Source organism: Zeus faber, assembly GCF_960531495.2.
Source record: "Zeus faber genome assembly, chromosome: 14".
NCBI classification, from domain to species: Eukaryota; Metazoa; Chordata; class Actinopteri; order Zeiformes; family Zeidae; genus Zeus; species Zeus faber.
Window position 1 is genome coordinate 6297454 of NC_137200.1, and position 18847 is coordinate 6316300.

The 18847-nt window shown below is 42.9% G+C and overlaps 1 protein-coding gene across 1 annotated transcript in view; it reads right to left on the reverse strand.

Annotated features, from left to right (window-relative positions):
- The window catches only part of fstl4 (follistatin-like 4), a gene marked incomplete at both ends in the record, with an annotated part of 132032 nt that overhangs the window by 54179 nt on the left and 59006 nt on the right, over nucleotides 1-18847 (reverse strand). Inside the window, 2 exons of the mRNA XM_080014201.1 lie at nucleotides 8698-8818; nucleotides 18383-18573. Coding sequence (XP_079870327.1) covers nucleotides 8698-8818; nucleotides 18383-18573 — 312 coding nt within the window. The remainder of the gene's footprint in view (nucleotides 1-8697; nucleotides 8819-18382; nucleotides 18574-18847) is intronic.

The window sequence follows — 18847 nt, forward strand, 5'->3', positions numbered from 1 at the left end:
TCGCCAGAAAAATTGGTCAGTCATGCAAAATGTGTGCTGACTCGCAAACGAGCTAAAACTCGATTTGACACCTTCCGCCTTTCGCCACATCCTCAGTTTCCCCTTCATCATTCCCCACCGCCTCTCTCGCTAATTCCTTCGCCCCCTCCCTCTGATCAGACATCCCTTCTTTCCTTCCTTCTACCCCCACTTTGGCTTCAGCCCTCTTGATTAATTAAAGAGAAGTGCTGAGTGGCTCTGCCAGCGCAGCGCGCCTTCCTCTAATTCCGCCATTAGCAGGAGTCATGGAAAACAAATAGACTCGCTGTGGAGAAAGAATATGCTGCAGAGAGAGAGAGAGGGAAAGGGAGAGAGAGAGAGAGAGGGAGAATGGAGGATGAGGACAAGTTGAGTGGGGGGAGAAAAATAGCTGAAGCCTGCAGAGCAAATTGAAGGGGACGAGACAGAAAGGAGAGGTGGAAACAGACAGAGAGAGAGAGAGAGAGACAGAGCGAGCGAGGGAGAGAGAGAGGGAACAGCATTCCTTCCCCCACACATTAGTTTTACTTTACCTCACCTCCTTTCTCTTCCATCCCTCTGCCCACTGTCTCCCTCTCTTGCGCTTTCTCCTCATGCAGATGAAAATCTTGTAATTCTAACTTTCAGCTCATTTTGTTAAAAAAATAAATCATGAATTATGGATCCCTCGTCAGCATCAGCATATCACATTGAAATAATCTCTGATCAAATATCTTGTAATCTTGAATGAAAAAAAAAAAAGGCTAAAATTAAAAGTGTATTCACAACATGCCCTTTAAATACAAGCTTTGTCTTCTTCAGAAACGCTTTGCATCAATTGACTCAGTTTGGCTCATTTCGATGTTTCTGCTGCTGTTTAACACCAGAATTTCCCTAAGAGGTTAATGCAATGGTATTTAACCGTATACTATCCTATCTTATCTCCAATTTGAGATACTGAATTCGAAGAATCACCTTTTCAATATGTTTGAAATGCAAAAAAACTCCATCAATAAATAAATAGATAAATAGATAGATAAATAAATAAACAAATAAACAAACAAAAAACCTAAAAACCAAAAAAATCTTGAATCTGAGTTACCACCAGATTATGCATTCTAGTCATTCTAACATGCCTCTAAACCATCCTGTTCCGAAACAGGCTGTTTCTGTTTTCTGTGGGTGTAGCTTTAATTGTGAATGAGCAGATATGCCACTAGTTCTGAGCCAATGGGGTTTGTGCATTGCTCCAGGCTTCATTTTATTTACTCTGTAAACTTTCACTGATTTCACCTTATCAGTACACTAAAATCTGTTACTGAACAAATTTGAGTTGGAAAAAAAAGGCAATCCAGTTGTTGAATCTTCACTCATATCAGATGTACAAGGCCTCATTCAAAAGTTTGTCCCGACTTTTGTTGCCATGCTCCAAGCTTGTGGGAGAGACGGACACTGCGCCATGACGCACTCCCATGCAGGGATTTTTTGTTTCGTGTAAACGTCGAAAAATATAATGAAATAAAATAAATAAATACATCTATCATAAAAAAATCACACTATTTTTTTATTGGTTTTGTTTGTAGAAAGGCACAGCGGATGGGATGGAGCCGAAGACCATATGAAGAAATCTGTGACTAGTTGATGTCAGCTCGTGCGGAGTAGTAAAAAACATTGTAAACGGAGCGTTCAGAGCGTTCTGTTCACAGCGATTACTTTGTCATTTGTTTCCCTCATTGTTTGACACTTTGGCCACATCTTATACGAACATCCAACGCTGTAACATTATATATATGACAGAAAATAAAGAAAAGCACAATAGGCCTTGTTTAACAAATACATTAAAAAAAAGACAAATAAATAGATAAATAAAAAAATAACAAATAAAAAAATAAATAGTGAAATAGACAAACAAGTAAATAAATTAAGTGCCATGGACCTTAATTAATTAAACACTACAGGCCTGACAAAGTATTCCAATGCTTGAGCAGATATTGACGAAGAAGTTGACATTTATTAATCGTTTTGACCCGGAGAAATGTTTGACCCTGAAAACAGCCCCTACATTGCATTCATGCATTTTAACGAACTGCTTCGAGGCAATCATCGCAGTGACCATCAATTTGACGATATTGATGTCGATAGATATCTGTCTCCCATCGAACCAGACATGTGTTTCCTACTGCTTTTGCTATTATCAGCATCAACAGAGTCTTCTCAATGCTACATTACAAGCTTGAGAAACCAGATCTGCCATTTTGCACTGCAACACTGAGGAAGAGGAGGCAGTTAGAGACTTTTTGGTGGAGCTCAGGGACATTGCTGTTGATGATCCAGATCCTTGATTATTCTCTTGAGGGAATTCAATGAGTTCTCCATGATCTCACTCATCTGTTGGAGGTCACCTTGTCACTATCCACACAAAAGTCCTTACGAGTTACCAGTGCTTACGAGTTACCAGTCCTTACGAGTTACCAGTCCATATGAGTTACAAGTCCTTACGAGTTACCAGTCCATACAAGTTACCAGTCCTTACGAGTTACCAGTGCTTACTAGTTACCAGTCCTTACAAGTTACAAGTTCTTACAAGTTACCAGTCCTTACAAATTACAAGTCCTTATGAGTTACCAGTCCATAAGAGTTACCACTCCTTACAAGTTACAAGTTCTTACGAGTTACCAGCCCTTACGAGTGCTTACAAGATACAAGTTTTTTTGAATAACAAGTCCTGGTTTCAAGTCCTTGTGAGTCGTGAGTACCTACAAGTCACGAGTCCTTATGAGTTATGGGTTTTGCATATAGGTCTAAAGCAGATTCTGATATCTCTCTTCATGAATAATTTTTTTTTCTTGGAAGGGGTTAATTAACTACAGTAGTGGGATCACAGTGATCAAAGCTTATAGCGCTAGTGTGTACTCTGTTGACCCTCCCACTCTCAAAAAGAGAGAGAGGGAGAAGGTTAATTAGACATGTAGTGTGTGCATGTGGCTCCCATTTAAGCCAATTACATATGCCTGCACGCTGTTCTGCCTCCACCGACCCTGTATGTGCATCCACCGGTCCCAGGGGCTGAGGTGGCTCACCTCACTTAAGGGCGGTGAAGACCATGTTCCACACCAGGGCGGTCCATGTACATTGACGTGCTTTATATATGTTCCTACGAAGAAGTGTGACCTTGTGTCACCGTGTGTATTATTATATTATTATATGATTATATGGGCAGGTAGCAGTTCCCATTTGTACGCCATTCATGTAAGATGTAATTTAATGTTGTTCTCTGAGACTCAAGTGATACAATTAGCCTGTAGGATGAAAAAAAAGCCCCAAAAAAAAACAAAAAAAAAACAAATAAGGCCATCCACCACCATTATACAAGAGTCAAGTCTTGCGATATGCCCATTGGCCAAGATTAGGATTATTTTTTACTGTTATTTCCGTCTGCAGTAACATCGCAGAAGAGGTTGTTCTCTGAAAAGGCTTCAAAGAGGTTTAAAAAAAAAGTTTATCAGCTTTTATCAGCATCAACAGAATCTTCTCGATGCTACACTACAAGCTCAAGAAGCCAGATCTGCCATTCTGTACTGCAACAATGAGGAAGAGGAGGCAGTTAGAGACTTTTTGGTGGAGCTCAGGGACATGGGCTGTTTATGATCCAGATCCTTGATTTTTTCTCTTGAGGGAATTCAATGAGTTCTCCATGATCTCACTCATCTATAGGAGGTCACCTTGTCACTATCCACACAACAAAGCAAAGGAACACGATTAGTGCAAGGACCGAATCAACACAAAATATTTGGGTTGAAATACAGTGTTTGGTAATAACATGAATGATGATGAAATTGCAAATCTCAAAACCCTACGATTCCTAAGTCCATGACGATTACGAGTCCATACGAGTCACAAGTCCTCACAAGTTACCAGTCCATACGAGACAACAGTCCTCATGAGATACCAGTCCTCACAAGTTACCAGTCCTCGCAAGTTATGAGTCAACACAAGTAACAAGCCCTCACGAGTTACCAGTCCTTATGAGTTGCCAGTCCTCGTGAGTTACCAGTCCTCACAAGTTATAAGTCCACACAAGATACCAGTCCTCATGAGATACCAGTCCTCACAAGTTACTAGCCCTCACAAGGTCTGAGTCCACACAAGTTACAAGCCCACACGAGTTACCAGTCCTTATGAGTTACCAGTCCTCACAAGTTACGAGTCCATACGAGTTATAAGTCCCATGAGTTAAGAGTCCATTCGAGCTACCAGTCCTCATGAGTCACCAGTCCATACAAGTTACCAGTCCTTACGAGTTACCAGTTCTTATGATTTACAAGTCCTTATGAGTTACCAGTCAATACGAGTTACCAGTCCATACAAGTTACCAGTCCTTACGAGTTACCAGTCCTTACAAGTTACAAGTCCTTTCGAGTTACCAGTCCTTTACGATTTACAAGTCCTTATGAGTTACCAGTCCATACGAGTTACCAGTCCTTACGAGTTACCAGTCCAAACGAGTGCTTACAAGTTACAAGTTACATTGAATCCTTACCGAGTTCCAAGTCCTTACGAGTCGTGAGTCCTTACAAGTTATGAGTCCTTACAAATCACGAGTCCTTAGTTATGGTTTTTGCAATTAGGTCTAAAGGCAGATGCTGATATCTCTCTTCATAAATGATTATTTATTTCTTGCAAGGTGTTCATTATCTAGTTGCTCACAGCAGTCAGGCTAGCGTACGCCGTCTCAAAGCTTATAGCATTAGTGTGTACTCTGTTGACCCTCCCCCTCTCTAAGAGAGAGAGAAAGAGGGAGAGAGTTAATTAGACGTGAAGTGTGTGCATGTGGCTGCCAATTAAGCCAATTACGTTTGCCTCCACGCTGTTGTGCCTCCACCCGACCATGTACGTGCATCCACCTGTCTATGTGCTCCGTGTACATACCTCCATGAACTACGGGATCCCTGAGGTGGCTCACCTCACTTAAGGGAGGTGAAGACCATGTTCCACGCCAGGGCGGTCCATGTACATTGACGTGCTTTACATAATAGTGTGACCTTGTATCACCGTGTGTATTATTATATTATTATAAGGTTATATGGGCAGGTAGCAGCTCCCATTTGATCGCCATTCATGGAAAATGTAATTTAATGTTGTTCTCGGAGACTCAAGTGATACAATAAGCCTGTAGGATGAAAAAAAAGATGATAAAATCAAGACTAGGCCAAGACTAGGGTTATTTTTGACTGTTATTACTTACTGCAGACAGTAATAACCCTAGTCTTGTTCTCTGTATAGGCTTCAAAGAGGTTTTTCAAAAAATAATTATGGGGTCTGACTAATGTGAGAGCGAAAACGAAAATGTCAGAAAGCTACTTTAAGACAAGAGGTCACATTGTACCTTACAAATCCTCACGAGTTACGAGTCCTTGCAAAACTCGATTACACAAGTGTCGCATTGGCAATCATGATATTAGCAGTGAAAATTCATTCACGATTAAAGCCTCGCAGATTGCACACAGAAACCAAACAGGATCTGCTTTGCTGTGTTGGCAATTTGAAACAAGCGAGAGAGCAGAAATATCCATTGAAGCCAACGTGCCGAGCTGGTAAAAAAAGCTCCAACGATGTAGAAAAATCAATGTAAACACAATCATCGCCCGAGTATTGTTGATCAAAATCGCATCTCTCTCTAACGGAGGTGTAGAAGAAAAAAAACGGAACAGCAGGAATGGAATCAGACGGCAATCATGTCTGTGCGAAGTGGGGTCCTTGTCAAGGTGGGTGTGTGGATAATAAGCTGGAGTTTCCCAACCTGTTCTATTCCACACCACACTTTTTCCAATGAAATAATCCCACAGCACATCACCGTCCAGGTATCCAGGAAAAAACGTCACAAAATGTCAGAAACATGTTTAACTGTGCATAGTTTTATGGCCGACTGAGAGATGTTGATACGAGACGAGGAAACGATTTGTGCGTAGCGAAGAAATTAAGGACTCACGCGCGCAAATGAGTGGCGGAGGGAGTGAATCTTCGACTCTCAAACTGTAAATAATCACTGAGGACCAATTTGAAGTCCAAGGCAAAAAATAAGGCGGAGGCATCTGCCGCAATACGTATAGAATGTGATCGCTTTACACTTTGCATTCCGCCAAAATAAATAATTTTGACGGAATCAAATGACTATTGTGAGAATTCCATGAATAACTAACAGCAGAACTGACTGTTCTGACTCTGGTTCATCATTCAGGAAGTCCTCCCTCGCTCACTGTGCCTCACACCAACTGAATCAAATGAACGAAGAGTCGGAAAATCGAACGACTCTTTCTACTGAGTGACTCGTCAAGAACCAAATCTCAAAAAGAGAGTCAAACCTTTCATCACTACTAATCGTTCTCACTTTCAGTGTCAAACTTATTTCAATGAACACAGAGCTGCTATGCAGGCTGGAACTGATGAATTGGATGAATTAGTGCAGCCTTGCAATTTTGATCTTGTAAGGCAAGAGCTAGTTTCCGTTATTTATGTATTTTAAGTGGAATTTGAAACATTTTCACGACACACCTGGTGAGCTCTAATAATAATCACGTTTGTCGAAACCACAGCGCAGAAGGTCAGTGTATATATCACAATGTGAATACTTTATATTTATATACAGTATATGTGGGAGCAGTGTGGAGGACATAAACACAGCACAGCAGAATTAAGAATTAAGTTGATCAATTAAAATTTCCTCAGCTCGATGATTTAAATTATATTTTTATGCTTCTCCCCCATCTTGTATTTTTGCACTCTACTAAACACACCTGCGCTTCCTGGCGCCTCGGACCATTCACTGGGGAGGGCGCTGACTCCATCCCAAAATGGGAATGCACGCACACACACATGCACATGTGCGTGCACACACACACACACACACACACACACACACACACACACACACACACAGGCATGCTTACCACCCACACCTAACACTATTATCATAATCCAGAACACCAGATGTGGCACTCCAAAATAACTACTCCCCACAGGGGCGTTCTCCTGTGCAGCCCACTAGTTAACCTTGAGCATCATCTGCTTTATTAGTCCCAGCCCACTCCTTCACCTGTTTGTCAAACATTGAAACGCCTTGACAAACCTCACGGTCCCACACACACTCCACGGTACATAAATACAACATCCAAACGGCTCAGTGCCTATCTTGAAAGAGTGAGAGTTAAGTGAAAAAGGAAAAAATGGGCTCCCACTAAAACCAGTCAACAGGGGGTCTAAATGTGCTCAATAGCCTGTCTGCCACAGATAAGGGCTTGGCTTTGTCGGCCAAAACCTTTCAGTTGGTTGTTACTTTAGACAATAGCCTATATAGTTTACTTCAATAAATCACTGATATATATATATTTAAATATATATAGACAGATATAAATATATATATATATATACTGTATATACTGTATATTAGGGGTGTAACAATTCTGATTTGAAATTGAAAATCGATCAAAATGAGCGTTCGACTTTGAACTTCGAACTCTGTTTTTTTGTGGGTAATGTTGTCCGACATGGATGTTGACCGCCCATATTGATTTTAATAATTTAAAGAAAAAAGTGCACTCCAATTCAGTCAAATATCACAATATGTCCACTTAGTTTATCCACTTGAGAGGGCAGAACAGACACCTGCAGCTTGTGATAAGTTCCAGTCTGCACCGCTACGCGCTCCATGAGAGTAGTTAAGGTTATGGATATGATTTGGATTGTGATATTAAAGATAAGATAATAATGTTAAACGGAACATGAGATATGATGAGTGAAGTCTGATTAGAGAAGAACCAGCAGAGCAGACGCGCACACAGTGAGCAGAGGAGAAGAGACACGCATTTGCCATAACACTACTGAGAAACAAGTGTTTCTCATTACAAATCAAGACTCGATGGCCTAACAACGTGATAGCTGTCGGTGCTGAAAGGATTACATGTTCGAATTTTTGAATTTAGAAATTTGTGAAACACCAATTATATATATATATATATATATATATATATATATATATATATATATATATATATATATATATATATATATAATGTATTATGTGGAGTATAATTGCAATGGTGATTTTTAAAAAGAGGAGGTGAACCAAGTCGGCGGCCAATGGTTCTGACCAGTTCTTTCTCTGCCCGTTGGATAATTACAGGTCTCACACGCTGGAAAGAGCAGGTGCTCAGCCGCTGGCTTTAAACTGGACACTGTAATCATGGCTGAATACAGATAGATGTGTTAGTGTGGAATTATCCCTCTGGTAGAGCGACAGCGCAGGCACGCCAGGCGACCCAGGTCACTGTCCTCAAAAACACACATAAAAGGTCCCAACATACGTAGAAATCAGACTTTTTGTCAGTAGAAAGGGGTGGGAGGGAGTGATGGGAGACTTTCAGTTCACAAAAGGAAATTGTTTGGAAGGGGGAATTCCATTCACAGGGAGGGTGCATGTCATTTTGTCAAAAAAGCAATGGCCAGGTGGGGGGAGGCACATCCACTGTTTCGCCGTCAATCAATACAGCCTCATATCCATGGAAGCACATCAGACACGACACCCGACTCACCCGAAGATGGGAAGTGGAGTTCCTGAGACCGCAACAGGAGCAACAAAATGCCATTGTTCCTCTTAAGAGGACACCGCTGAAAGAAAGAAAGCCGAAAGATGGAGGGACTCACGGAAGGCGGTGTAGAGCTCGTGCAGTGTGAGGTGTCCGTCGTTGTTGTAGTCGTCGTAGCGCAGCAGGTCGTGCACGGTGCACTCCAGCAGACCGTCCTCCATGTGCTGCTTCATGGAGATCTGAGGGTCACAAGAAACTACTTAATGTGTGTCTTTGTGTGTGTGTGTAAATAGCTAGGTGGATGGATGGATGGATGATGGATGGATGGATGGATGGATAGATAGATAGATAGATAGATAGATAGATAGATAGATAGATAGATAGGTAGACAGATAGATAGATAGATAGATAGATAGATAGATAGATAGATAGATAGATAGATAGATAGATAGATAGATAGATAGATAGATAGATAGATAGATAGATAGATAGATAGATAGATAGATAGATAGATAGATAGATAGATAGATAGATAGATAGATAGATAGGTAGATAGATAGGTAGATAGATAGATAGATAGATAGATAGATAGGTAGATAGATAGGTAGATAGATAGATAGATAGATGGATAGATAGATAGATAGGTAGGTAGATGGCAAAATACAACTTCTTCTTTGGGCTGCTCCCGTTAGGGGTCGCCACAGCGGATCATCTGCCTCCAATACCTTCTGTTCTGCGCGTCTTCCTCCCTTACACCAACCGCCTGCATGTCCTCCCTCACCACATCCATACACCTTCTCTTTGGCCTTCCTCTTTTCCTCTTGCCTGGCAGCTCCATCCTCAGCCTCCTTCTCCCAATGTAACTCTCATCTCTCCTACACACGTGTCCAAACCATCTCAATCTGGCCTCTCCCACTTTTCCACCAAACTGTCCAACCTGAGCTGTCCCTCTAATGTACTCGTTCTTAATCCTGTCCATCCTTGTCACTCCCAATGAAAATCTCAACATCCTCAACTCTGCCACCTCCAGTTCAGCCACCTGCCTTTTTGTCAGTGCCACCACCTCTAAACCGTACAACATAGCTGGTCTCACGACCGTCCTGTAGACCTTCCCCTTCACTCTTGCTTGAACCCTTCTGTCACAGATCACTCCGGACACTCTTCTCCACCCACTCCACCCTGCCTGTACTCTCTTCTTCACCTCTCTCCCGCACTCTCCGCTGCTTTGGACAGTCGACCCCAAGTACTTGAACTCATCCACCTTCTCCACCTCCACTCCTTGCATCTCAGCTTTTGGCCGCTCTCCCTCCCATTCAGGCACATGTATTCTGTTTTACTCCTGCTGACTTACATTCCTCTTCTCTCTAATGCATGTCTACACTTCTCCAGGTTCTCCTCAACCTACTCCCTACTCTAGCTACAGATCACAATGTTATTCACGAACATCATAGTCCACGGAGACTCCTGCCTGATTTAATCAGTTAACCTGTCCATCACCACTGCAAACAAGAAAGGACTCAGAGCTGATCTTTGCTGCAATCCCACCTCCACTTTGAATGCCTTCGTCACGCCTACTGCACGTCTTACTACTGTCTGACTGCCCTCATCCTGTACCACCCTTACGTGCTTCTCTGCCACCCCCGACTTCCTCATGCAATAAATACATATAGATAAATAGATATATAAATAGATAGCAAAATACAACAATCCTTAAAAACAACAAGTGAATAGAATAAATACAAAGTATACAATATTTGATGTATTTGATGGAAGATTTTTACTTTTATTTTTTGCATTTGTTGTCCGGGGATAGTGTTGACAGTAAGACACACACACACACACACACACACACACACACACACACACACACTGACCTTTAATCAAACTGTACCAGAAAGAAGAATGGTTTGATAAGAAAGTGAGAGAATGCAGCAATAAATATAATGAAGATATACACTACTGTACATAGGCACCTTCCTTATCGTAACCTTTACCCATACTTTTCAAAAACGCTATTTTCTTCCTGTTATCTCCTCGTAGATAGAATAAAATTGTGCCAGGCCATAATATTCAGAAAATGCCATTTCTACAGGAGGTTTTGTCATTATTTCTAAATAACACCAACATCTATCCCAAAGCACTTGACAAAAAGTAATTTTCCTTTTCAGAAACTTTCATGAGCAGAGACACGCCCCCTGCTTTCTGTAGGAACAGGACACAGGTGGACAGACAGGGTCCTGGGTTAGTCCTGGGTCCTGGGTCCTGGGATAGTCCATCTGTGAACCACCCCAGATACCCTGGGGCATCGCCCAATTCAATACTCAAGGCACGGAGTCCTCACTCATACATTGGAAAGCATCGATTTCTTTGCTTTCCGCCGAAATAAGCACATAGCACTCAGCGAACACGATTTCATAATTGTGTGAGTACTCATGAATTGCCAATCATCCTCTCCCCTGACCTGGCACAGCCTCCGGGCGCCCTGCAGGAAAGAGCTAGCGACCGTTTCCTTCTTGCCAACTTCTTGCAACCTTCTTGCCACCTTCTGGCTACTTTCTTGCCACCTTCTGGCCGCCTTCTGGCTACTTTCTTGCCACCTTCTGCCTACCTTCTTGCAACCTTCTTGCCTATTTCTGTCTACCTTCTTGCGGCCTTATCACTAACTTCTTGCCACCTTATCACTAACTTCTTGCCACCTTTTGCCTACCTTCTCATCACCTTCTGGCTACCTTTTTGCCACCTTTTTGCCACCTACTCTCTCCATTCTTGCCACCTTCTGGCTACCTTCTGGCTACTATCTTGCCACCTTCTGTATACCTTCTTGCAACCTTCTCGCTACTTTCTTGCAAACTTCTGTCTACCTTCTTATCTATTTCTGTCTACCTTCTTGCCACCTTCTCCCTACCTTCTTGCAACTTTCTGGCCACCTTCTTGCCACCTTATCGCTAACTTCTTGCAACCTTCCAGCTACCTTCTTGCCACTTTCCGGCTATCTTCTTGCCACCTTCTTGCTATCTTCTGGCTATCATCTTGCCACCTTCTGGCCACCTTATGTCTACCTTCTTGCTACCTTCTGTCTACCTTCTTGCCGCCATCTATCTACCTTCTTGCCACTTTCTGGCTTCCTTCTTGCCACCTTCTTGCTACCTTCTTGACACCTTCTGTCTACCTTCTTGCAACTTTCTATCTACCTTCTTGCCACATTCTGGCTTCCTTCTTGCCACCTTCTTGCTACCTTCTTTCCACCTCCTGGCTACCTTCTAGTTACTTCTTACCACCTTCTGTATACTTTCTTGCCACCTTCTGCTTATGGCTACCTTCTTGCCACTTAATCGCTAACTTCTTGCCGCCATCTGTCTACCTTCTTGCCACCTTCTGGCTACCTTCTTGCCACCTTCTGCTTCTGGCTACCTTCTTGCCACTTTATTGCTAACTGACCTTCTTATCACCTTATCACTTACTTCTTGCCATCTTCTGGCTACCTTCTTGCCACCGTCTGACCACCTGCTGTCTACCTTCTTGCAACCTTTTGTTTACCTTCTTGCCAACTTGTGTCTACCTTCTTGCTACTTTGTGTCTGCCTTCTTTCCACCTTCTGGCTACATGCTCGCTAGCTTCTTGCCACCTGCTTGCCACCTTCTGTCTACCTTCTTGCCACCTTCTTGCCACCTTCTTGCCACCTTCTGTCTACCTTCTTGTCTATTTCTGTCTACCTTCTTTCCACCTTCTCACTACCTTCTGGAGACTTTCTGGCTACCTTCTTGCCACCTTATAGCTAACTTTTTGCCATCTTCTGTCTCCCTTCTTGCTACCTTCTGGCTACTTTCTTGCCACCTTCTGTCTACCTTCTCACTACCTTCCTGCCATCTTCAATCTACCTTCCTTCCTATTTCTGTTTACCTTCTTGCAACCTTCTCGCTACCTTCTTGCCACCTTCTGTCTCCCTTCTTCCCACCTTCTGTCTATCTTATTGCAAACTTCTGTCTACCTTCTGCCACCTTCTGTCTACCTTCTTATCACCTCCTGGCTATCTTCTTGCTACCTTCTAACCACCTTCTGTCTACCTTCTTGCCACCTTCTGGCTACCTCCTTGCCACCTTCTGGTTCTGGCTACCTTCTTTTCACCTTCTGATTACCTTCTTACCATCTTATCACTTACTTCTTGCTACCTTCTGCTTCTGGCTACCTTCTTGTCACTTGATTGCTAACTTCTTGCCACCTTCTGATTACCGTCTTACCACCTTATCACTTACTTCTTGCCACCTTCTGGCTACCTTCTTGCCACCTTCTGACCACCCGCAGTCTACCTACACTCACCTCTTGTTTACCTTCTTGCCACCTTGTGTCTACCTTCTTGCCACCTGGTGTCTACATTCTTGCCACCTTCTGGCTACCTGCTCGCTACCTTCTGGACACTTTCTGGCTACCTTCTTGCCACCTTATAGCTAACTTCTTGCCACCTTCTCATCACCTTCTGGCTACCTTTTTGCCACCTTTTTGCCACCTACTCTCTCCATTCTTGCCACCTTCTGGCTACCTTCTGGCTACTATCTTGCCACCACCTGTATACCTTCTTGCAACCTTCTCGCTACTTTCTTGCAAACTTCTGTCTACCTTCTTATCTATTTCTGTCTACCTTCTTGCCACCTTCTCCCTACCTTCTTGCAACTTTCTGGCCACCTTCTTGCCACCTTATCGCTAACTTCTTGCAACCTTCCAGCTACCTTCTTGCCACTTTCTGGCTATCTTCTTGCCACCTTCTTGCTATCTTCTGGCTATCATCTTGCCACCTTCTGGCCACCTTATGTCTACCTTCTTGCTACCTTCTGTCTACCTTCTTGCCACCATCTATCTACCTTCTTGCCACTTTCTGGCTTCCTTCTTGCCACCTTCTTGCTACCTTCTTGACACCTTCTGTCTACCTTCTTGCAACTTTCTATCTACCTTCTTGCCACATTCTGGCTTCCTTCTTGCCACCTTCTTGCTACCTTCTTTCCACCTCCTGGCTACCTTCTAGTTACTTCTTACCACCTTCTGTATACTTTCTTGCCACCTTCTGCTTATGGCTACCTTCTTGCCACTTAATCGCTAACTTCTTGCCGCCATCTGTCTACCTTCTTGCCACCTTCTGGCTACCTTCTTGCCACCTTCTGCTTCTGGCTACCTTCTTGCCACTTTATTGCTAACTGACCTTCTTATCACCTTATCACTTACTTCTTGCCATCTTCTGGCTACCTTCTTGCCACCGTCTGACCACCTGCTGTCTACCTTCTTGCAACCTTTTGTTTACCTTCTTGCCAACTTGTGTCTACCTTCTTGCTACTTTGTGTCTGCGTTCTTTCCACCTTCTGGCTACATGCTCGCTAGCTTCTTGCCACCTGCTTGCCACCTTCTGTCTACCTTCTTGCCACCTTCTGTCTACCTTTTTGACCCCTTCTTGCCACCTTCTTGCCACCTTCTGTCTACCTTCTTGTCTATTTCTGTCTACCTTCTTTCCACCTTCTCACTACCTTCTGGAGACTTTCTGGCTACCTTCTTGCCACCTTATAGCTAACTTTTTGCCATCTTCTGTCTCCCTTCTTGCTACCTTCTGGCTACTTTCTTGCCACCTTCTGTCTACCTTCTCACTACCTTCCTGCCATCTTCAATCTACCTTCCTTCCTATTTCTGTTTACCTTCTTGCAACCTTCTCGCTACCTTCTTGCCACCTTCTGTCTACCTTCTTGCCACCCTCTGTCTCCCTTCTTCCCACCTTCTGTCTATCTTATTGCAAACTTCTGTCTACCTTCTGCCACCTTCTGTCTACCTTCTTATCACCTCCTGGCTATCTTCTTGCTACCTTCTAACCACCTTCTGTCTACCTTCTTGCCACCTTCTGGCTACCTCCTTGCCACCTTCTGGTTCTGGCTACCTTCTTTTCACCTTCTGATTACCTTCTTACCATCTTATCACTTACTTCTTGCTACCTTCTGCTTCTGGCTACCTTCTTGTCACTTGATTGCTAACTTCTTGCCACCTTCTGACCACCCGCAGTCTACCTACACTCACCTCTTGTTTACCTTCTTGCCACCTTGTGTCTACCTTCTTGCCACCTGGTGTCTACATTCTTGCCACCTTCTGGCTACCTGCTCGCTACCTTCTGGACACTTTCTGGCTACCTTCTTGCCACCTTATAGCTAACTTCTTGCCACCTTCTGTCTACTATCTCACAACCTTCTTTCCATCTTCTATCTACCTTCCTGCCATTTTCTGGCTACCTTCTTGCCACCTTCTGGTCACCTTCTGTCTCCCTTCTTGCCACCTTCTGTCTACCTTCTTGCAAACTTCTGTCTACCTTCCAGCCACTTTCTGTCACCTTCTTACTTTCTTGCCACCTTCTGTCTCCCTTCTTGCCATCTTCTTGCCATGTTTGGCTACCTTCTTGCCACCTTCTGTCTACCTTCTTGCAAACTTCGGTCTACCTTCTAGCCACTTTCTGTCTACCTTTTGCCACTTTCTGTCTACCTTCTTTCCCCCTTCTGACTACCTTCTCGCTAAATTCTTGCCACCTTCTGTCTCGCTTCTTGCCACCTTCTGTCTGCCTTCTTGCCACCTTCTGTCTATTTTCTGCAACCTTCTGTTTACCATCCTTCCTCATTCTGACCACCTACTGGCTACCTTCTTGCCACCTTCTAGCTACCTTCTTGCCACCTTCTGGCCATCTTCTAGCTACCTTCTTGCCACCTTCTGGCTACTTTCTTGCCACCTTCTGGCCACCTTCTGGCTACCTTATGCCACCTTCTGGCTACCTTCTTGCCACCTTCCTGCTACCTTCTTGCTATCTTCTGGCCACCTTCTTGCTCTCCATCGTGAGGAGGTGAAATGAGGAGAGTGGATACCTTGACGATATTTGCCACTACGTCCACATCAATAAAAAGTAGGCTAAACCTTAACACTAACTAGAAGATTGATACATTTGCCTTGGACAATAAACCTAAAAAGGACATTTGAAAATACAATTGACCCAAAAATAAACAATGAACATTATACATTTTGTCATGTACAATGACTAATGAAAACAATAAATATAAAGCTAAAAAATAAACTAGAAAAAAATGAAGTGACGTCATCTCTACAGTACAAACAGAATGTTTTCACATATTCGGTATATGCCTACTTTGAATGCACACGATTGATTGCAAGGAAACCGGATAAAAAGACGACAAGGCTCGGGTCGTTTTGAACACCAAGCCAGACGACTCGTCACAAACACTACATTCAGACTATGAATATACACTCAAACATTTTGGCTGATGTACTTTGATCTTTTGGTGCCACTTTGTCTCTGCCTCGGGGAGAACAGCAGCAGAAAAGCACATTTCAAAGCGAGGCCTTGGTGACATCAACTTTTTTTAGGCTGTGTGTGAGAAGAGATACAACCCCCAGACTTTGCCTAAATGATGATATTTAAGAATGCCCCCCCACCCAAAGTTTTATTTTTTTTATTTTTTACTTTCTTTGATCTTTAAAGGATTATCTGGCTTAAATAGAATTTATATAATATTCCTAAAGGAATCAAGAGTGCAAGGAGTGGAGTAAAAAAAACATGAATAATTTCCAGATCTCACAAGGAATTGAAACTAGAGCCAAATAATACAAAATGAATATGTTTATAATAATACTAATTTATAATAATAATTTCAAATATAACATTTTTAGTTTTTTATAATGCGCACAAAAGTAATGAATAATAACAATAATAATAAGTTCAATTACTGTGAAAAACACTTTTTAACTTTTGTTGATCTGTAAAGGATTATCTTGCTTTAGCAGATTTGATATGGTATTCTTATTTCTAAAGGAATGGGAGTGCGAGGAACTTCCATGAATAATTTACAGATTTCTAGGGCCACCAGAGAAGAGTGTGTGTGTGTGTGTGTGTGTGTGTGTGTGTGTGTACGTGCGTACGTGCGTGCGTGCGTGCGTGTGCGTGTGCGTGTGCGTGTCTGGCTGTTTTGTTGATGGAACGAGGCCAAAAAGCACTTTTTTTGCCTTTCACTTTTGATTTACAGATTGTCCATTTAACTATGGACAATCATGCGATTGCTCACGATAAAATATTTTAATGAATTATGCTTGGTTTATGCAAATGTATGTCTATTGGAAATCAATTATCAGCCAAAAACAATGACAAATATTGTCCAGAAGCCTCAAAGGTACTGCATTTTGCATTAAAAAAATGCTCAAATCATAATTAGTCAAATTAAAGTCCAACAGGAGACAACAGATGGGCAAACTGACCTTCAGAGATGCGAGTGGCAGCCTTTCCAGTAGCTCTGTCTGTGTAGTGTGTTATGTTACTCTTTTTTTCAACTTTGTTGAAAACAACATTTTTAACTTTTTGTACTGCACGCATTGTGTAGATCTGTTTTCATACCATGGACATGGCTTTTTCTTATCTGAAGATGGAGGTGGAAACCTTGTTTATTCAAGAGAACACCTGCTCTCACTCCAAACAATGGGACACACCGGCAATGTTTACCCCATACCGGGACTGCAGAGCTGGCGCTAAGCTTAAGGCTAAGCTAATGGCAAAGCGGTGGAGGTACAAGCCCAATATTCCATGGGTAGCGATGGGGAACATTAACTCGCTGGCCAACAAGACTGACGAAAAACCCAAATCAAAAACTATCTGAGGAGCACAATGGGACAGGATAGACTGAGTGGATTGGGCATGGTATCAACTGAAAATGAGCAGGTGAAGATGTTGGACATAGGGCGCATTGTGGGTGACTTGACGGAGTGCAAGGCTCGCAGAGTGCCCTTCAATAGTGGTGATTAATTGATGAACTCATAGGCCGCCGTGCTAACTTGACTAAACATTCTAGCTTTTGATAATTTACAGTAGGTAGCATACCTGGACCCGATGCTCATTTGTTGAAGTTGGTTCCAAAATGACATGATCACGTGCACCATGTGTGCTGCGCAGGTATTGTAGTGTTGTTTTGAAAGAAGCTTTTCTTTTCGTAAAGACATTTCCACCAAGAATTGATGCTAAAAAGGCACAAATTGCTGCGTAAAAATTCACCAGAATGCACAAAATGAAGTGTTTGACGCTGATAATGGGGGAGGATCCCGGAAGCCGCCCGAAGATGTGTACCCACTGCTCAAACTAAACCTACGCCACTGCTGATGTGCAAATCCCTTGTCCGCCATGGGCATAGGGGCGGAAGACTAATGGAACAATCTAGTAGCTGGTTCCCTCCAAGTTTCCCTCAGGACAGCTGCCGCTCGACACTCACAGTTTTATCTGGTAAATTGCCAACCCAAGCTTTTTATCTCAACATTTGGGTGGGGTTGGTGTTGGGTTTGAAATTTGGGTCTCTCTATTGCAAATGCCAGGGCTGTTTTTTGATCCCAGTCCATCACTGACTGTGAGAGTGGACAGGGAGGTTAAGTTAAGCGACAAGCGCAAAGGAAGCATTCTTTACATCAGGTGGTGCAACCCGGGACATGGAACTGATAAGGTGCCTAGCTGCAGTCGAGACATTGAGCTGCTGGCGGTTAATCACCGACCATATCACATGCCCAGGGAGTTCTCGCACTCCATTGTTATTTGTGTACTTTACTATCACAAGGCTACAAACACAACACGCATAATCACAATCTTAACTATGGGTCGGGCACACGGTCATAGTAACAGAACATGCGTTTATGCGTCAAAAAAAATTGTGGTGTTAAAACAAATTTTCATTAACGTGTTATTATGCCGTTAGCTATGACAGCCCTAGTAATAACGATCATCAAAACAACTGAGCTCTCACCTTGTCCAGATCGTCCCCGCCAAGCCTCCCGTCTTGGTCCAGATCCAGGTTCTGAAACATGGCATGGACCAGCGCCCTCCTCTGGTCCATGTCGCGCTGCTGGCCCTGCTCAGTGCCACCCGGGGCCTGGGGCTGCATGGAGAGCAAGGTGCTCTTCAGACGGTTGTAGTCTGACATGGTGCACGCATCCCCTGCAGGACAAAAAACAGAGGGAAGACGGTCGGTCAACTTTAATTACATATACACACGGGCACACACACACCCACACACACACAAACACACACTCACAAACTATCACTCGCTCTCAATTCAATTCAAGTAAATAATGCTTTGAAATGCAGTGGAGTAAAAATAAAAAATCTCCAAAATGAAATATACCTAATAAAGTCCAGATAATAAAAATGTACTTCAGTACATGAAAAAAGTACCTGTACTTTGTTACTTTCCACCACTGGATAAATATTA